Source organism: Zonotrichia leucophrys, chromosome 12, assembly GCF_028769735.1.
Source record: "Zonotrichia leucophrys gambelii isolate GWCS_2022_RI chromosome 12, RI_Zleu_2.0, whole genome shotgun sequence".
In the NCBI taxonomy this organism is placed as follows: domain Eukaryota; kingdom Metazoa; phylum Chordata; class Aves; order Passeriformes; family Passerellidae; genus Zonotrichia; species Zonotrichia leucophrys.
In genome coordinates, this window is record NC_088182.1 from 10,865,593 (window position 1) to 10,884,172 (window position 18,580).

Sequence of the window (18,580 nt, forward strand, 5' to 3'; positions counted from 1 at the left end):
GCCCATGCCTTTCTGCAATTCTTCTTTTAAATCTTCAAGTCATTTTTCCTCCCCAATATGTCTCATTTGAGAAATAAAGCATGACTATTTATGCCAAACTTAATTTTATTTATTTTACAAACAAAAATATACATTTATTCTGTATTTTCTCTCTTTTCACCACCCCCCCCACATAACACATTTTGCTCAAGAACCAGTTTAAGATGGCCCAAAGATTTATATACATAAATACATAACAGGAGGAAGGTCAGTCCATGACCTAGTGCAGAAGCTCCTCAGCAGCAGAACATGGGACAGAAATACTGGAGTCCTGCCAGCAAAGGACAGGATGGATGTTGACAACCTGCACAGGTGATCCTTCAGCACTGAATTCAGATGGTAAGAAAGGCAAATTCATAATAGGCTCTTCACATCACCAAGGAGGGCAAGTAATTTGAAAATCAATAAATACTCCTTAGGATGGAAAAGCAGTTGCTCCTTTAGTTCTCAACTGCTTTGAAACCTTCATCTTGACTCTGTCCAAGGCCCAGGGAAGCTTTGGTGGCTCCCCCACCCTTTCTAACCAACAGCAGCTCAGATCAGAGTTGTAAGCAGCACCAGGAGCAGCAGCACAGCAATTCAGGCAGCTCATCATCCATCCTTTTTACAGCAAGCAGTCCAGCGTGGCTCAGGCTGACTGACAGCAGTGACACAGCAGCATGGAACACTTCTCTAACGTGACAAGGGCTGACTTGGCCAGCTCCTCATCCAGCCCTTGCAGTCATTGCATGAAATGGAAATGTGACAGGCTGTGACCTACAAGAAACTACTCACCTCTAGCACACAGACAGATAAAAGCCTTTTTTCCCCCAGAAGAAAATAAAATAAAAATAAAAAAGGGGGGGTGAGGGGTTGGGTGGGTTGGGGCATTGTTTGTTTTCAAGGTGCCAGTGCTAGTTAGAGGCCTGCAGGGCAAAGTACCCAGGCAGACAGAGAAGCTGCATTGCTCATTAACAAAATAAGATAAGCAAAGGCCTGCATAGTTTTGGCAACCAATATGAACTTCATGTTCTTACCCACATTTTCTTTCCCTGTGGTGGGAACACCTGGTAACAAACATCATCCTCCACCTAATGATCCAAACCAACACCTCCACTCTGCACCTGGCTAACTCTTACCTTATTCTTTAGGAACAGCAGTAAGTTGGGGCAAGAGATTCACACAGTCCCCAAACACTGCAAACTCCCTCCATCTACCATCCCTAGTGGAAAGCTGCTTACTGCTTAGCTACCATCCACTAAGCTACCATCTGCTTAGTGGAAAGCAGATCTCCACCTACCTGAAGGACTCAGGTAGGAAAGCATCCCCAAATTTAGAGGAATACACATCTTCACCCTTGGAAAGCACAGGATATTCCAGAAACCAGACTGATGCAGCCTTTATAGGAACAGTTGCTGGATTGGAACACCACGTCTTGAAACTGCATGCCAGACAGTTCAGACAACAGGAGTCCCTTTTCCAGAGGTTAATAAGAAGTTCCAGGAAGTCTTTAAAAGGACTGCTCCCCACATGCACATAAGCATTTTCAACATATTGAGCCATAAAACTTACACAGACCAGCAGCAGTCTGGGGATCTGAACTGCAATGTAGGGGAAGGACACTGCCAGAGATACACACCCACCTCCCACTGCAGCACACCAGCCAGCTTGGTTCTAGCCCACCTAAGGGGTTTGAGTTTCCAGTCACTAAATTCTGACAGCTCAGACTCATCATAGGCTTCTGCTCTGCCTCAAGCACCTGAATGTCTCTGGAGCCTTCATCTGCAGAGTCACCTTCCTCCTCCAGCACTCTCCGAGCCCCTGCCAAAGCCATGAAGCAGGGTGCAGATGGAAAACACACCTACCTCACAGGTTTTACTCCTGAAACTCAGCCCTGATTCAGTGCTGTTAGATTTTCCTGTGAGCTCAAATGCACAGCACTACAGCCTCCAGAGACTGCTTCACAGCACCTTCAGCTCAGCTAGACAGCAGCACTGTTTGTCCTTCTGTCTCCCTACTGTTCAGTCACTTCACATCCATGCTGTGGGCTACCAGCCTTCCCCAAATGCTCTCTGGGCACAGAGAACACTTCATTCCACTTCAGACCTCTTTTTCCCCATACACTGAGAACATTCCTTTTAACCACTAGCAACTCCAACTCCCAATTTTCAACAGTGTTAGCTGAAACCAAGGGTGAGCCCCAGTGACCAGCTTCCCTCATCAGACACTATCACCACCTGTGCTGCTGCATTCTGGCAAGATGCAGGCAGCCATGCTGCTTAGCCCAGGAAGATCATCTTTGGTTTCAACCACCAAAATCTTTCTAAATATGTACAATACAGCAGTCAAACCATCCCTAAACACCATTGCTCTAAGTGAGAAACAAGTGCTTTCAGCCACTGAAAAGAAAGGTGCCAGCCAGGGCTATCTTCTGGGTCATATTCACATCTGGAACATGGAGGATCAGGAAAGTTCAGTGTTTAAAGGTTTATGAACAAAACCACTCTACAATGTTCTCATGTAGCAACAGAAAGTGTTCTTCCCAAAAGGGTTTGGGCTGCCAACTTAGTTCCACAATAGGTGTTGGAAATCCTAAGGGCCACAGCAGGTAGCCAAGGACAGATTTCCAGTGAACATCCTAAGAGCTGTGGTATCAGGAAGTTTGGAAGGAAAGAAGTGAGGCCTCATGTGATTGAGGTGCCCTGCCTCAGGCATTGATGGATTTCCAGCGGTCACTGTCTATGCTGTTGATGCTGCCCACGTGGTATGGCATAGAGGCCACATCATCCAGATAGGCTGTGGTGTCAATCTGAGTGCTTGAGTAGAACCCAGCATCCATCCCTTCCTTCTTGGCAACAGCATAAGGGTGGGGTAGGTGCACATCCACATCCTCAGGTTCATCCACCTGACACTTGTAGGAGAAAAGGATCTTCGGTTCAGACCTGGAGTGATGAGAGATTTAAGATGCATGTTTTACCAATGGGGTATCACAAATACCTATCCTCAACTGAAACTCATCAGTGTTAAGAAGTTGTGCATTTAGACCTCAAACACTCTTTAAATGAGCTTTTGCTGACACAAAAATGAGTCAGAACAGGAGTACACTTCAAGTTCTACCTGTGCACCTCATGAAAACCAAAATACAAACACTTGTAGATCAGTAGTTTTCATCTTTAACTCCAGACAATGTTCCCTTCTAATTTCAAAGGGATGCAGAGGTATATTTTTAAATCTTAAAAGCACTGTATCTTCTTATTTTGAAGCCTGCTAATGACCAACAAACACTAAAGCCCACACTAAACCACTCGTTTTCCCACCAAGGTGCAGTTCCCGTGTGTGGCCACACGGCGGCGACCCCGGCCTGAGAATGGACCTCACTAGCGAGCTCTGGGCCCATGGCAGAGCCCTGGGCTGAGGAGGGACTGAACTCCCTCATCCTTTCCACAAATTTACCCCAAAACCCACCCAGAAGGCCATTTAAGCCCCCAGGACTCAACTCCTCATTAAGCATTCAGCTATCAGCTTCAGCAGAAAAAGTTTGTATATGATGCTGATGCTGAAGAAGTGATCCTCTGAAATGTGAGAGGAATCCAGCCATCAGCTCTGCACACAAAGGGGGCCCTGCATAGAAGTGAGCAGCCACGGGTCACAGAAATTCTTCAAGGGCAGAAATTAAACTGGCTCTCTAACTGGTGTTCTAGTTGCAGACTGAGAGAACCTGAGTGCAAAACACTTAAATGACAATATATACCCATCTAAACTCCTGTTCCTGGCTACTCACCCAAAGAAGCCTTTCAGGAACGCCACATAGATGAGAGGTGCAAAGAAGCTGAAGTAAAGGAACGTGGTAGCATCAACACAGCTGTCAAGAACAAAAGGAAACATGAAGCGATTTAGCACTCAAGCACAATACAGCTGGGTAACACCCCTCACATCCTCCCAAAGAATCCAATTTCCATCCAAAGTGTTCAAAGATCAAGGAAAATCGTGCTAAACAAATTTAAACTGATGCAAAGTTACAATCATTGTCATCAACATGTGTCACTGCTCCTAGACCCTCAGGGGAACTGTGCCAAAACCCAAGGTCTGACCAAGAGCAGGGTCTCAGTACTCCCAATTTTGACTCACAGATGCGACACTGATCCCTGCAGAACCAAACTCCAGGTATAAGGGTGTCTCCATATTTCTCACAAACAGACAATTTCCTCTCTTATTACCTACTAATGACCAGTCATCAGTGGATTCACACTACTACTCTCACTCACCACATCAAGACAACTGCAGCACACACAGCTCCACAACCTCTCCACTGGGGAGTTTCCTGATTACTTAGAGATCATTTGGCACAAACCAGAACCACCAGAAGGTTTATTCCTTCTTAGGAACACAGCATAGGTTTGTTTTCTTGGGAGAGGCAGTGTTAAAGGACACTCAAATACAACACAAGATCCAGGGCTGCAGACCTCCTCCCCCAGTGTACATACCACAGTCCTTCTATGATATCCACACAGAGGAGGGCACTGCCCAGGCCCTGCACCAGGTTCAGCAGTGCCAGAATACCAGCATAGATATAAAAACTCTTCCTGGCTGTGGGAAAGACATGGACACACGTGAAGCTCAACCTCAAACACCAAATCCATGGAAATCTGTTTGATGGAGATTCCAAATCCAACAGAAGCTTCTCACCACCTTGCCTCTAAGAACTGCTGAAGAATTAAGATTTATTTTTCATTTTACCACCATGCTGGCAGGACTGATGGTGGTAAAATGGACTAAACCAGACCCTCCTGCACACACAAGATGGGTTTTGAGAGCAACGTACAGCAACACATGCAAAGATTTAATTTGCAAGCATCTGGAACCAGTGTCAGTCACATAACTGACTGCAAGGAAAACTGAACAAAACCAACCCAGCTGAACCAGAAGCTGTGCCCCTCCAATGTACAGCACTAAGAAAACTGCTCAGGAGACCTTGACAGGAGCAGCAGGGTATGCTGGACAGCAGGCAGATCAGGCCCAGGACCTGTGACATGTGACATCCATATCCCCTCCCTCAGGATACCCACACAGCAATGCCAACACTAGTTAGAGAAGACTTAATAACAATAATAAGCTTAATAAGAGGTTACAAACACCTTAATAACAGCTTCTCTTTATTCAAGAGCTGCAGATATTCTGCAACAACAGCAAAAACCAAACAAACAGAAGCATTTATTTAAAAAAAAAAAGCCCAGATAAAAATTGTTGAGCATCTCCCACTTAGCCTTCCCTTCCCAGGGGATGACTAGCACACACACTTTAACATCATGTGTGCATTTCAAAGGAAGCTGTTATTAAGAAGCCATTTCTTAAGGCTCTCAGAAGATTATATACTTACATGATACCTGTATCATTATCTGAGCAGCAGGTCTTGTTTTAATGTAATTGTTTAGCTACTAAAGTAGCAGTATAACTGCTCTTACTCTGCTCTCCAAAAGACACAACATACTAATTTTTCTAGGGATTAGTCCTTTGCCATGTTATCTAAACTCTGAGATGTGGAATGCACCTGCAGCACAAACACACACAGGAACCTTCTACTCCCATCTATGCTTTATCCTGATGCTATGGAAAACACTACAGTTACCTACAGGGCAAAGAAATCCGGTCTTTCAGAGGAGTTTTTGGCAGAATCACCACCAAGGAATAGACCTGTTGAGACAAAGAACCAACAGTTCCATGGCTGCTTGGCAACTCAACTCAACCATCTTTGCAGGGATGGTGTGTGCTATTATGCACTCCCTACATGTCTCAGGGCAGAAGCACACACCCTTAACATTAAACACACTACAGAATGAAAGCCCCACAACTCCCCCCATCAGCACAAAACAGCTGAGAAACACAGGAGGGAGGAACATCTGAGCTGAGCTGGAATACAGCTGGAATACAGCTTCAGCACTCCCACTGCACCTTTACTGCTTCAGCTTCCCCACCACATGAGAAGCATCACTATTGTGCTGCAGGAGGGGGATTAGGGCATTATTGTACTCAGATCATCCTCCTTGCTCCAATTAGAAAATACAAAGAAGTTACCAGAGTGTGAAACATATTCCCAGTACTTACCAGGAAGAAGAAACAGGAGCTGGCAAGCCAAAAGTGTCTCCCACCATGGCCATAGATATTGAAGTCCTCTGCTGAGAGGTGGGCATCAGGGTACAGGATTTCCAGGGTGCCCTAGGAGAGAAGTGGCACCAATATGATTCTCTTACAAGCAGTATCCTCACTTAAATGCATATTTGGACAAGGGACACTATGCTTAAAGAAGTTCAGAAAGCAGCTGGCTTGCCCCCCACCCCCAACCCAACCAAGCCCTGCCCTGCTTAGACCAAGTTACACTCACACAGAAGAGGAAGAAACTAAAGACAAGCAGTGAGGAGAGAAAGCGTGACAGGAATCTACATCTGAAGGAAACTGGCACCAGTGACATTACAGAAGAGAGACTGAGGTGGACAGAGGAAGCACTTTTCTGTCTAAAATAGGCCAAGAGCTTCATTTCCATCTTTAAAGTAGACCTTTCTGCTGAAACACCCAGAATATAATTAGCTTGGGAAAGGACACTGTCTTGTTTAGGAGCTACTCATACAGACAGTGGAGAGCAAAGTGCTTGTAAGCACTACTGAACCCAGATATAGCTCCAACACTTGATATTTTATGAGGCTCCTCCAGCTTTATCATGTGGTAATGATCAGCTCACTGCCTCTGCAGCCAAGAGCCTGGTCCCAGAACAAAGCTCTGTGTGTTATTCTGGCACTGCCCTGAGTACAGAGACATGGGCTGACCACTGACATGCTGAGGAGGAGAATGAACCCAGACACAGATTGCATTGTTCAGGGACATGAAGACATGCCTAATAAACTGAGCCAGCAAGCCAGCTGCTCATCTGAAGAGAAGCAGGAGCTCTCAGCTCTCAAAGACTCAGCAGACAATGGCACTGCCCTTACTTGGCAAGCACATGGTTTTCATGGCCCTTGAGGCCAGATCCAGAACTTGTGGCTCAGGTGTGGAAAACCTCACTCTTTCTCAGATTCACTAAACAATGCAATCCACCCAAACCTCATTTCTTCACCTTACCTGAGCTGTTTATGCAGCAAAGAAGACAAGCAGATACTATCTGCTTATACACTGCCACAAGCATTCAGTTTTCCTCCAAAACCTCATTTAAAGAGCAGAGCTGCCACTTTCAGATAGGAGTCACACACTTAACTGCTTAAGTTCAAGCAAAGTTCCTTCTTTTTCAAATTCTGCTTCAGTGTACTCACCTGGGTGACAGAATATGCCAGAGACAGCACAGTGGTGATTGCCAGCACACGTTTCACACTCGACTTGCTCTCCAGGTGACCTGCAATTATGGAGAATGGAAGTGACTCAGGATGTAATCCCAGTTAAAAACAGCTCCTTTCAGAAGCAATAAAGGAGAACACTTTTATTTCCAGAAGCCTTCAAGGGAAGGTTAAAGCTAACTAAACCCTGTTTGGAGAGTTGAGCCTTTCACAGGCAAAAATCAACAAATTTTAACTTGCTTTCCTCTTGTCCACACTAAGAGAAAACAACTAAGTCCTTCTGCTGGGGTTACAAGAAAGAAAAAAAAAATTACTCCAGCATCAAGTACAGTGAGATGTTATAAAGCTGCTTCTCAGGGAGAAGAGTTGATGGGAGGCTGAAGTAGAGAAATCTGTACTGGAATATACTGAAGCAGGCAATTTCCAGAAGCTCCTTCCAATTGAAATTATTCTATGAGCCCTCAAAAGATGAAAAATGCAGTGCTCACATGTCCCACTGACATTTGCAACAGTGACACCCACCCTTTCCTCCACCTCTGATCCACAGGGAGAGGCATTTTCACTTGCATAACTGAAAAACTGAAGATAAAGCATTTGAATGCAACCAGGATGGATCAAACCAATTAAGGATGGAATGAAGGGGATAGAAGGGCCCCCAACAGGACTATCATAAATAAAATGAGCTTGAAGCAAAGATCAGACTGTTGATCTTGGCATAAAAATCTTACCTAAGCTGTACACTCCATCATATGAGTGCAGGACAAACCAAGCACATATAATCCCTTAAATCACACAAACCATAGATCTGTAAGTATAATGAGGCCTTCAGCCACTTCTAACTAAATCTCCACAATTTACCCTTTGTATTTATTCTATAGCTCTTCACTGTATAGAATCAGCATCACCACAAACTTACAAAAGCAACCTCTGTGAAAGGAAAGGCAACAGGAAACAATCAAAGCACTCCTGACACATACCAAAGGCAAGGCCTAGGATCACCACACTCAGTTCAATGGCCAGAAGGAAGAACCTTGTGATCTCCCACAGGATCTGAGGATAACAGACCAGATAAACATGATTAGATGAAGCCAGGAACCAGTTTGAAGTTAATAAAGCAAAACTCCAGGGGACGGCAGCCTCTGAAAGGCTGGTTATTTCCACAAACCCTTCTCATTCTTTGTAGGGTACTGATCACATGCTGGTTCCAGGCCTGTGGAACAGAACAGTTGTGAGGGAAGGAGCAATAGCAGCTCTGCAGAGAGGAAGTGGCCATGGTTTGCCTCAGTTGAGGATTTGTCACTTGTTTCAGATGTGGTCTTGCTGCTGTGCTCCCAAAGAGCACAAGCCCATGATGACCTCAAAAGTAAAATACTAAAGGCCAGTTCTCAAAGCAGTAGATCTGCCTGAACAAACCCTGTATTCTGCCCTCTTCCAAAGTCACTGGTCCCTACATCTAAAGCATATTCAAATAAAAAGCACCCCCTGTTCCAGCCTGTCAGTTGCAACCTCATGTTTTATTTGGTGAAACAAGACCAATAAAAATCAGGTAAGGCAATTTTTCAGGGAGTCATGCAATAAATCAGTGCCAAACCTAGAACAAGCACCCAGATTCTGGCTTATTAACCCTTTACTCTGAACACTGATCCCAGAGAATAATGCCCAAAGACCTACACTCTGTAGGTGACTCCTCTTTCTCTAACAGCTCAAGCACTGCAGAGCTTTTTGTTTTAAGTAATATTTTGCTACAAGTCAAATAATTGCAAAGGAACAGCACATACAAAGATATTTCCTCATTGCTAAAGGTTCACCCTGTGCTCAGAGTGGTTGCAAGGACATTCAGGTGTCAGTCTCAAAGGGGAAGTTGGTTTTATTTGCATTCAATACAAAAACTTTAACATTTTCAAAGAGCCACTGGAATACTGCAAGAGTAACAAAGGCCAGGTCTTGCCTATCCATTAAAGGTATCTGAATGTTCACCTCTTGCAAAAGGGACCCATTTAATCCCTGTAACAGGAAACTTTTGCTGCCACTATTTGTGTGTCTATTTTAGGAAATCCATTGTTTTACCATCCTGGATGTTGTGATGATTTAGATCCAGCTATCAAAACAGGATTCCACAGTACACATACCTAAGAGTACTGCAAAAAAAGCACATTCTTCTTGTACACACGTAAGAGGGAAGCCAGAGCAGATTGCTGTGATCAGAAGTTTACAAAGCACAGCCTCTACAGTCAGTGTTGCACCTACCTTGTCAGCAACCATGGCAGCATCAGAGGCACTCACAGTCATGGAGACAACAGCTCGGGCAATGCCAACTAAAGCCACCACAAATACCTGCAAAAAAAGAGCAAAAATGAGCTCATGTCAAAAGGCACATATGCAGTAGTGATCAGAAACCCTTTTGGAACACCACATTCAGGTCAGCTTTCCAGGCTGATAATGTGTACTAAGAATTTCCTGTAGCAGACTAGAGTTAATTTCCTGCAAAAGATTCCTCAGACCCATTAGATAGGAGCAGTGCTTTGGAATTTAGGAAGGAACAATTGTCTCAGATTAAGCTCTGAAGAGTTCTTCACCCAATCTTTACAACAGTATCTTTAGTCTTCCCTTCATTCCACTGGGGCAGGGGAGGGGAAAAAGAAACAGACAGACAAAAACATTACAAAACCTCTGAATTACAAAACCAAATGGTTGGTATGTCTGACTAAACCAATCATATCAGATAACAGAAGTCACTAAATACCAACTACCACACTACACAACTGTGGCAAAACTAAACCTGCAGCTCTCTCACTCCATACTGACAATGCTCAGGAATGCAGAGGAAAAGTCACCTGCAGCCACCAGCTTTAAAACATCTTGCCCTGCTGCAGAGTGCAACACAGAGATCCCCAACTCACTTCACATACCATTGAAGCATGACAGCTCAGTGAGGCTCAGCTTCCCTGTGCTGTCACAGCCATACTATGCAATTAAGAGCTCAGTTGGATGTACCTACACTCCACTGTGCTGACTTACACTCTAAGAAAGTGGAGTTTTCCAGATAAAATTCTCTAAATGTCACTCTGATCCTAATGGTGAAGGTAGGAAAACAGCCAAAGGTATCAGAGAACCAAGAGTCCAAGCTGATTCCAAAGTGGTTGCAGAATGGAAATGACCAAAAAGCGACCCACAGATGGGTTTCTCTGTCTTATAGGATGAAGAGACAGTAATGGCAAGAAAGAAGAATAGAACAATCCCTCCTGGGGTGGAAAACTCCATGACAAAACACTGACAAAAAAGATGGGTCCCTACATATAATGGTGTTGTAGAGCTGCAACAGCTCACTGGAGAGGAACACACATCTTTTTGTTTCCTTTCTAAGCAGTCAGAGACTCTTCCCAATCTATTACCTCCACATTAATCACCAACTCCACAGAAAGCATTCTTCTAGAACATGACAAACAGTCAATTTAAAGGAAGACCTCACAGAACACACTTCCATCCTCATTTCCCAATAACATACTCAAGAAATGAGTATGAAACTGAGTTAAAGCATTTTCCTCTAACACTGTGTACTGGATTTGGCTGGGATAGAGGAAATTTCCTTCACAGCAGCTGGTATGAGGCTGTGTTTAGGATTTTTATGCTGGAAACTGTGTTGATAACACAAATGTTTTCATTCCTGCTGCAGTGCACTTACACAGAATGTAAGACATTTTTTGCCTCTCATCCCACTCCAGCAATGAGTTGGCTGGAGGTGCACAAGATAAGAGGGGACAGCTGACCCCAGCTGGCCCAAGGAATATCCCATATGGCATCATGCTCAGCACATAAAGACGGAAGGAGGAAGGAAAAGACTTTCAGAGCAATGGTGTTTGTCTTCCCCAGTAACCATTACATGTGATGGAACCCTGCTTTCCTGGAAACAGCAAAACACCTGCCTGCCCATGGAAAGTGATAACTGAATGCCTTGCTTTGCTTTGTCTGTGTGCACAGCTTTTGCTTTGGCTTATTAAACTGTCTTTATCTCTACCTACAAGTTTTCTCACTTTTATTCTTCTGATTCTCTCCCCTGTTCCAGTGAGGGGGAGTGAGAGAGCAGCTGTGTGGGGCTGAGTTGCCATCCAGAGCATGAAGTCAATTCACTTTCCTCCCTTTGATTTATCAAGAGTTTTGTTTTGCAAAGCCTTTGGCACAAACCTCTACAGACCATGTGCATTACTGGAAACATGTAGGAAGGTTTAAATCTAGACTAGAAAGGGATGATAATATTTTTTAAAGGTTGAAACATTTGTGTGTACACCTGGTTATTCAAAACTGTGCAGAAGCCCAAAACCCCAACTCCTGGCTTGAAAGGGCTAACAAAGATTCAGGTGAGGCTACTAGGGCAAGTCAGAATATAAAAAAGCTTCTGAATGGTATTTTTAAACAAATTCAGGCAGGTCCTCAGCTGCATTTATAATGTCCTGTAAGCAGTATCACAGGGCATCACAGGACTGATGAGAGGAGAACAGCAAGATCTTTGATGTTTGTGAACTGTAACTGTACTGAATATTCTGTTTCCACCTAAGGAACTATAAAGAATATCAAGTCAAGGCCACTTTGACATGATGTGAAAGAAACTAAGAGGGTTGGGTTTCTACATTCCCAGACTAACCAGAACTGTCACGTAACCATTTTCCCTAGCAGATGACCAAGCTTTTCAACAATTTGACACTAATTATTCTCCTTTCACTACCTCAATGGAAAGCGGGGTTTGTGTCCCGTGCTACTTACTGCAAGGAGCAAAGAAAGCATAAGATACATTCCAAGACATCAAAGTAAGAAAAGAAGAAAAAAGGGAGAGGAAAAAGTTAAATCACCACAGGAGAACAAAATCCAGCAGATCTGGCCACAGAACCTATTAAAAGCTGAATTAAATCAGTGAAAAAAATGTCTACTTCTTGTAGTACACCTTCAACTAGCAGATTGAAAGCAGGGAAAGCAGATTTTATCCCTGCAAGAGCTGGTCTAGGCTCTCTCCACTAGTTCAGTGGTATTGCTGAAGAGTGGTAATAAAAATTGCTCATTAGTTCAAAGGTTGTAGTGGTACTCACTAGAATGTAGAATGTCGTGAAGATTGGGCTGGAAGTGACCCGGATTTTGGCCCTGGCAGAGGGCAGCTTCCAGAGGAGAAACATAAAGAAAAGCACATTGGGAACCAGGAGCAGAAGATCCCAGTAGCGGACTCTGCAAAAAGTAAATAGAACAGGTGTTATCCCTGATCTTCAGCCTCTAGAAAGGAAAACACCAGCCCTGATCCCTTCTCAAGCAAACTGAGAAACAAACAAAGCTCTTTCCCTTGGTCTGGGGTCAGACCATTTCCTTCAGCTCACCTGGACTTCCCAATGTCTTCATAGAGCAGCAGCAGGCACTTGTGTGGCACTGTGATGTTGGTGTCATTGGTCACGTGCGTTGTCATTGGGGACAGAGTTGTCACATTATCCGGCGCTGTCACCAGCGCAGTCGAATGTGTGATGTTGTCAGACACAGAGAATGTCATCACAGACATCATGGACTGGAACATCCTGTCCTCCTTCTGGTCCAGATCAAACAGAGCAAGACAACCACAGCAGAGGAAAAAAGCAATATTAAATCAGTTGTGAGTCACAGCTAAAAAACACATCCTTGACATTAAGCCCCTGCACAACAGCTTCCTGCTTGCTACAGCCAATTATCACCATGTCAAAGATTGTATGACAATGAAATGCCACCTGCCCTAAGTCTGGACACAGCCATTAGGGTGGTCAGTACAAAACCACACTTTGATATCAGAGTAACAAGCACCTTCAAATGGTGCTATGTGGGATTAAATTTTGTCATTCTTGGAGCTTCAGCAGATTCCCAGAAGAAATCAAGACTCAACAGCAATACATGGCATCATCAGATAGAGACAAAACCCCTACTTTACCAGGATATTTATTCTTGGTCCCAAGATCAAGAAGTGATAGTAATTTGATTTCATACTGCAAAGATGAAGGTCCCTCCTAAAACCCCACTGCTGTTACCAGCTCTGAAGTCTGAGAGCAGGGAGAGCCTCACATACGCCCACCTAAAGGGACTGTACAGTCATTATCTTTCAAACCCAACACTGGCAAAAACCAACATGCAGTATTCTTTTTCTAACCCTCTGCAAGACACCAGAACAATTCTATTTTTGAGCAACTCTCTTCCCACCCTAAAGTAGAACCCTGACTGTTAAGGTACTTCAGTAGCTACAAGCTGAATACAAACACAGGGTCCAATCACCCCTTGTGACAATCCCCAAAAGAGAGATCACAGACAACCCACAGATGCAGAAATTATAAATCTCTGACAGCCAACATCTTAAAGATGCATGCTGCCAGGGACAGCACTCGAGCAGTCTGTGTGTTATAGCTAATCCAGGATTTATTTTTAAAAAATTCTCCCTGTTTGACTCCAGCCCTGACTTGCGTGGTGCAAACTGACAGCCCCATGACAGGGCTCAGAAGGTATTTTCCCTTAGAGGTTCTGAGTGAGTCACCAGCTGGAAAGCAACAGCACAGCCCCGTGTCATCTGCTGAGCTTTCAGAGTTCAGTAGCACCTTCTTCAGAGACTTGCTTGAGACTGTCAGTCATAGGCTCTTCTTTCTCTTTCTTCAGAGGCTGACACTCTTCCCAGGTTCTCTAAGGGGCAAGGGAATCATCCCATCCTCAGCCAACAACCTTCCCTTTGATTCACCCCTGCTGACAGATATTGCCTGAGCTGGGACTGTCTTTTGTGACTGCTGTATGCACTTCTGCACGAGAGGCATCACAGTAAATAAACACACAGATCTGGAAGGAGCAGCTTTGCACCAAGATGGCAAAGTCTGGGCCAAAAAATTCTAAGTAGAGGTTCCAGCAAACGACCTTCACATTCCAAACTCTTCTCTGGAAATGTCCTCTCTTCCCTCCAGCTACTCATTTCTCTGAACTGCCAAGAGAAGAATTTTCTCTGAATAATTTTGCTCCATTCTTTTCCTCTGTAACACCACTATATGTCAGTAGAGCTGAGGTCAAGAACAGTCACATTTGCCAGTACAGAAAAATTTCTACATGATTTTTGAAAAAGCTGGGGAAAAGTTAAGAAGAACCTCACAGACCACGGGCAGAATAACATTATCAACTGTGAACCACCACAACCTCCTAGTAGCTCTTCTGGGACAAAGAATTCCATCTGCCTGCCACACTGAAAAGAGCTCAAGTATAAAGCCGTGAGAGATTTACATTAGCAAAGCAACTTCTTATGAAAAGAGCAAGCAGGCTCCATCATTTTTCCACCACTATCACACAACAGCAGCTGCTGATAAGGAGAGGAGTTGGCCACATGGAACAGAAGTCCAGTCACGAGGTTTCAAAGGGCAAAGCAGAATCAAGCTCACCTCTCAGCCAGGCTGCTCACTACAGCCTGGTACTTGTATTCTTCCTCCCCACATAAAGTGTACACAAAGCAGAGCAACAGAACAGCCAAGGTGATACGAGAGGGCAGCCAAGGCCACCAGACAGACAGCAATGTGGTCGTGCTTTTCTAATAGCTAAGGCCTGCAGCAAGGATGTTGAGAACTGGCCCGCTCCTGTCCAAATCAACAGCAAAAATCCCACAGCAGCAGGACCAGGAATTGAGGGAAATGATCCAACTAGGGATCAGCAATGCTGCTCCTTTCAGCACACTGTCCTTGCCCTGTCTAGTCCTAAATAAGTCCAGTCAGCTGAGCATATCCAAGAGTTCACTAACCACACCCTGCCTCCATGGGACTGCCTGCTTCAGCCAGCCCAGCCCATCGGGGGTAAAATCACCCCAGAGCCATGGGGAAAGAAACCAGCGCTGCTATCATGGTCTCCCCTTTTCATCCAGCAGGCAGCTCTGTACACCAGAACACAAAATAACACGCTTTCCTACACTCCAGATGAAGTCAGGCTGATTTGGTGAAGGCCAATTCCTCAGTCCAGGCCCTGGACAAGCTGCATTGAGACTAAGAACATGGGCATGATTCCTGGGCTGCAGTGACAGAGCACTGGGCAGGGCTCTCTGCACCTTCAGGGAAATCTTATTGGTCCTTGAATCACGGCACTGTAACAATATCAGAGCTCAGTGAAATTCAGACCTCACATCACTGGCAAATGTCTGTTCCTTCCAAGCCCCCCTACAGAAAGGTGAATTACAAACTGCACAAGTTGCACCCGTAATAAAAAATCAAAATTTTCTGTCTTTCAGCAAGCAGCACCAGAAAGTCTCTTAAGTACAGATCATGATAGGTTTAAGACTGCTTCTCATGATACTGTATTTGTGCAATAAAAACGGCACTGAGCAGATCCCTGCTCAAATAATATAACTGTTACTTCAGTAACTTAAATGCTTAAAAATACCCCAGAACAGTAGAAGTAAAAAGACAACAACCACCCAAAAAAAAAAAACCAACCAAACAAAAAAAACCCAAAACAATCCCACCACCAAAAAAAAATAGCTTCTTTTTCTATCTTCCTTTTTAAGAAATCACCTCAACCCTCCCTTCTGGTCACAACAGTTGCATTTTTCATTTCACTCTGAGAATTTAAGACGGGGATTTTCCCTCAGTAATTGAGGCGCTCCCTTCCACCTTCTCTCTCACATCTCGTTCTGAACTAAGCTTAAAAAGAAAGGAACTGCAACGAGGGGAAAAAAAAAAAAGAGAAATACCGAAAGCAGAAGTATACGCACTAAGCCTAAACCCTCAGAGACAGAGAACCATGGGCCAGAGGTGGATTTCAGAAATACGTATCCCCGGGTTTTTTCTGTTTTGGTTTTGATTCCTGTGGAAGGCGGGGGCACAACACGCAAGGCAAGTAGCAGAGCGCGGTCACTCGGTTCCAGCTGCCGAGGAGGCGCCGCCGGTCCCACTGGCACAGCCGAGCCCCGCTGCAGTTCCAGCCCAGCCTGCAGCTGCCCAGGGCTCCGGCCTGGGGGCCATGGGGCTCTAGGAGGCCCTCGGAGGCCCGCGGCCCCGTCGCCCCGCTCTGAGGCGCCGCAGTGTCGCTCTCTCCCTCCTTCTCCACTGCCCCCCTCCCACGGCCCCGCTCCGCCCGTCCCCACCGGGCCCCGTTCGTACCCAGCCCCGCTCCCGCCGCCGTCGCTGCTCTGCTCAGTCCCGGGGTCCCGGCCCCGCCATCCCAGCCCCAGCCCTGCCGCTCCCCTCAGCCGGGGAGCGTCGCTGAAGAGAGGCCGGAGCCCAGCGCCGCGCAGCCAGGCGGAGACGCGGCCGCCACAGCCGGAGCTTATCGGCCGAGCCCAGGGGCGCTATTGAGAGACGGTCCCCGAGAGTCCGCGGCTGGGCCAATCAGAGAGTGGATGCTGTTAAAGGGCCCGACAGAAATAGCAGAGCCAGCCAATAGGAAGGGCTGGGAGGCGGGACTAAGGGGGCGGGTCCGCTGCGCTTTAAAGGCGTCCCGTCCCTCACACATCTGTTGGTCATCAGCCCGGCGGGAGTGATAGCGGTGGGTAGGGCGGTGACCCCGGGGCTGGGCGGGTCCGGCGGTCTCGGTTCTGCCCATGTAGGACAGGCTCTGTCCTTTCCTGCCCGATCCCACCCCAGAACCAGCGCTCTGCCGTCCTGCACCCACCGTCACACTGCTCCGGGCGGCCTCAGGAGGTGAGGCAGGGCAGTTAATAATTGAGGGAGATCCGATAATAATTCCTGCTGGGGAGAATGATTAACAACCTGTGAGTTTGGCTTATGAGGAGAGTTCAAAGCTGACTGAAGAAACTCGGCGTAGCTTGGACAGCAGCTGCTAAGGGGAAATGCAATCAATAATTAGCAGGATTTCAAGGTGCGAATACCAGACGGACAAAAGAGACGGTCGATATCGTAAACAAGGAAGCAACTGTGACAAATGAGCTAAGATTTATTTAGGAAATTAAAGGAAATAATCAGCTAAGCACCAGCACGTTATTCTCAGCAGTAAGAGCTGACTGACAGAGAAGTTGCAAGGAGAATGGTATTTATCTGAGTCACTGCAAGGACTGCAGGACACATTCTGGCACGGGGTTCTACCTGTGGCTCACCTGTGGCTGCAGCGTTTGCTTCTGTAGGAATGAAAGGCTTTTGCCACGCTGAAGTTTGCTCTACAGAGCCTACACCTCTTTAGAAGATCCCTACCTTGGTCAAGTTTGCAGGTTCTGCTCTACAGAGGGTTCCAGACCCCGCTCACACACAGATAGTGCTTCATCCTCTTCTTAGGTCAAATTTTCCAGCTAGCTTTCCTCAGCCAGCCTCATGAAGGGGTTGTACCTGAAGACTTGCCTGCCTCAGCCCTGTTCTTCTGATTTTTCACTGGGTTGAAAAAGGTTTTCATGCTGGTGTCATGCCTTTGGAATGACATCTGGAGAAGCCAGTCCTTAGCTTGTCTCATCTCACACTGTCGCTCAGGTTAATGATATGTTGCAATATTTTGACACGTTCCATTTATGGATCCAAGCTCAAAGGCTTGGCTGACTCCAAGATCTGAGATACAGAAGGGACACTTCTGTTTAGAGAGAGGTGGAGTATTTCTGCCTAAGAAGTGCCTTGGTAACAGACAAGTAAAATCCATGTCTTCTCACTTGTAGCCTCAGGCACTAACTAGTTGAATGTGTTACCTCCCACATAACTGTGTCAGAAGGAGAGATTTTGCTTTCCAATCCACCTGCTTTTGCCATCTGATTCAGTTTGAGGCTAGAGCCCAGTATTTGGGACACCAGATCCAAAAGATGTTTCATGGTCAGGAGACTGCTGGGTGCTATTGCAGGGACTGTGACACTTTAGCTCCTGCCTCCCTCACTGCTTGTGTGAAACAGGAGTTCCCTTGAATTAACCAGCCCTTCCTGTCAGCCCCCTCATGGTGTGGGCAAACATAACTCCCTTCTTCCCACCTCCAAGGACTGCTCCATGTCCTTACCTGCACACATCCTTCCACTTCAGCTGAGCGCTGCTGCTCTGTGTCTCATCTCCAGCCAGCACCTAAACATGGCAGGGCTCACTCCCTCTGCCCTTGCTGTGTCTCTTGGTGTTGCTGGGCTGAAGCAGGACAAGAGGTGGTGTTCAGCAGCCTTGATACAACCTTGGGGGCTCCGTGGAAAGCTGGCCCTTGTTATGTACCTGCTGCAGCCTGCTGTGCTGTGGCAAACTCACCTGCCTTGCAGGTGCCAAAGGTGGAAGATGCAGACATGGTGTCCAGCGTTACACCTTCATGTAATCACCAAATTC

General features: G+C 45.9%; 1 protein-coding gene across 1 annotated transcript; it reads right to left on the reverse strand.

Annotated features, from left to right (window-relative positions):
- Positions 1 to 93: 93 nt before the first annotated feature.
- Positions 94 to 16,671, reverse strand: TPRA1 (transmembrane protein adipocyte associated 1). The gene is made up of 11 exons (XM_064724067.1): positions 16,448 to 16,671; positions 12,695 to 12,897; positions 12,416 to 12,548; positions 9,585 to 9,671; positions 8,315 to 8,387; positions 7,317 to 7,396; positions 6,121 to 6,231; positions 5,649 to 5,709; positions 4,503 to 4,605; positions 3,800 to 3,880; positions 94 to 2,960 (listed from the first exon to the last, which is right to left on the reverse strand). Exons 2-11 carry the CDS (start codon positions 12,883 to 12,885, stop codon positions 2,726 to 2,728), a joined length of 1,155 nt encoding a protein of 384 aa, XP_064580137.1. The 5' UTR covers positions 12,886 to 12,897; positions 16,448 to 16,671; the 3' UTR covers positions 94 to 2,725.
- Positions 16,672 to 18,580: the final 1,909 nt, after the last annotated feature.

Excerpts from the sequence above, each read along its gene's own strand:
- TPRA1 (XM_064724067.1), bottom strand. The coding sequence starts at position 12,885 with ATGTTCCAGTCCATGATGTCTGTGATGACATTCTCTGTGTCTGACAAC. Across the intron at positions 5,710-6,120 it reads GCTCCTGTTTCTTCTTCCTG|GTCTATTCCTTGGTGGTGAT; the intron begins GTAAGTACTGGG and ends TTGTCTCAACAG. Across the intron at positions 4,606-5,648 it reads AGACCGGATTTCTTTGCCCT|CCAGGAAGAGTTTTTATATC; the intron begins GTAGGTAACTGT and ends TCTTTCCCACAG.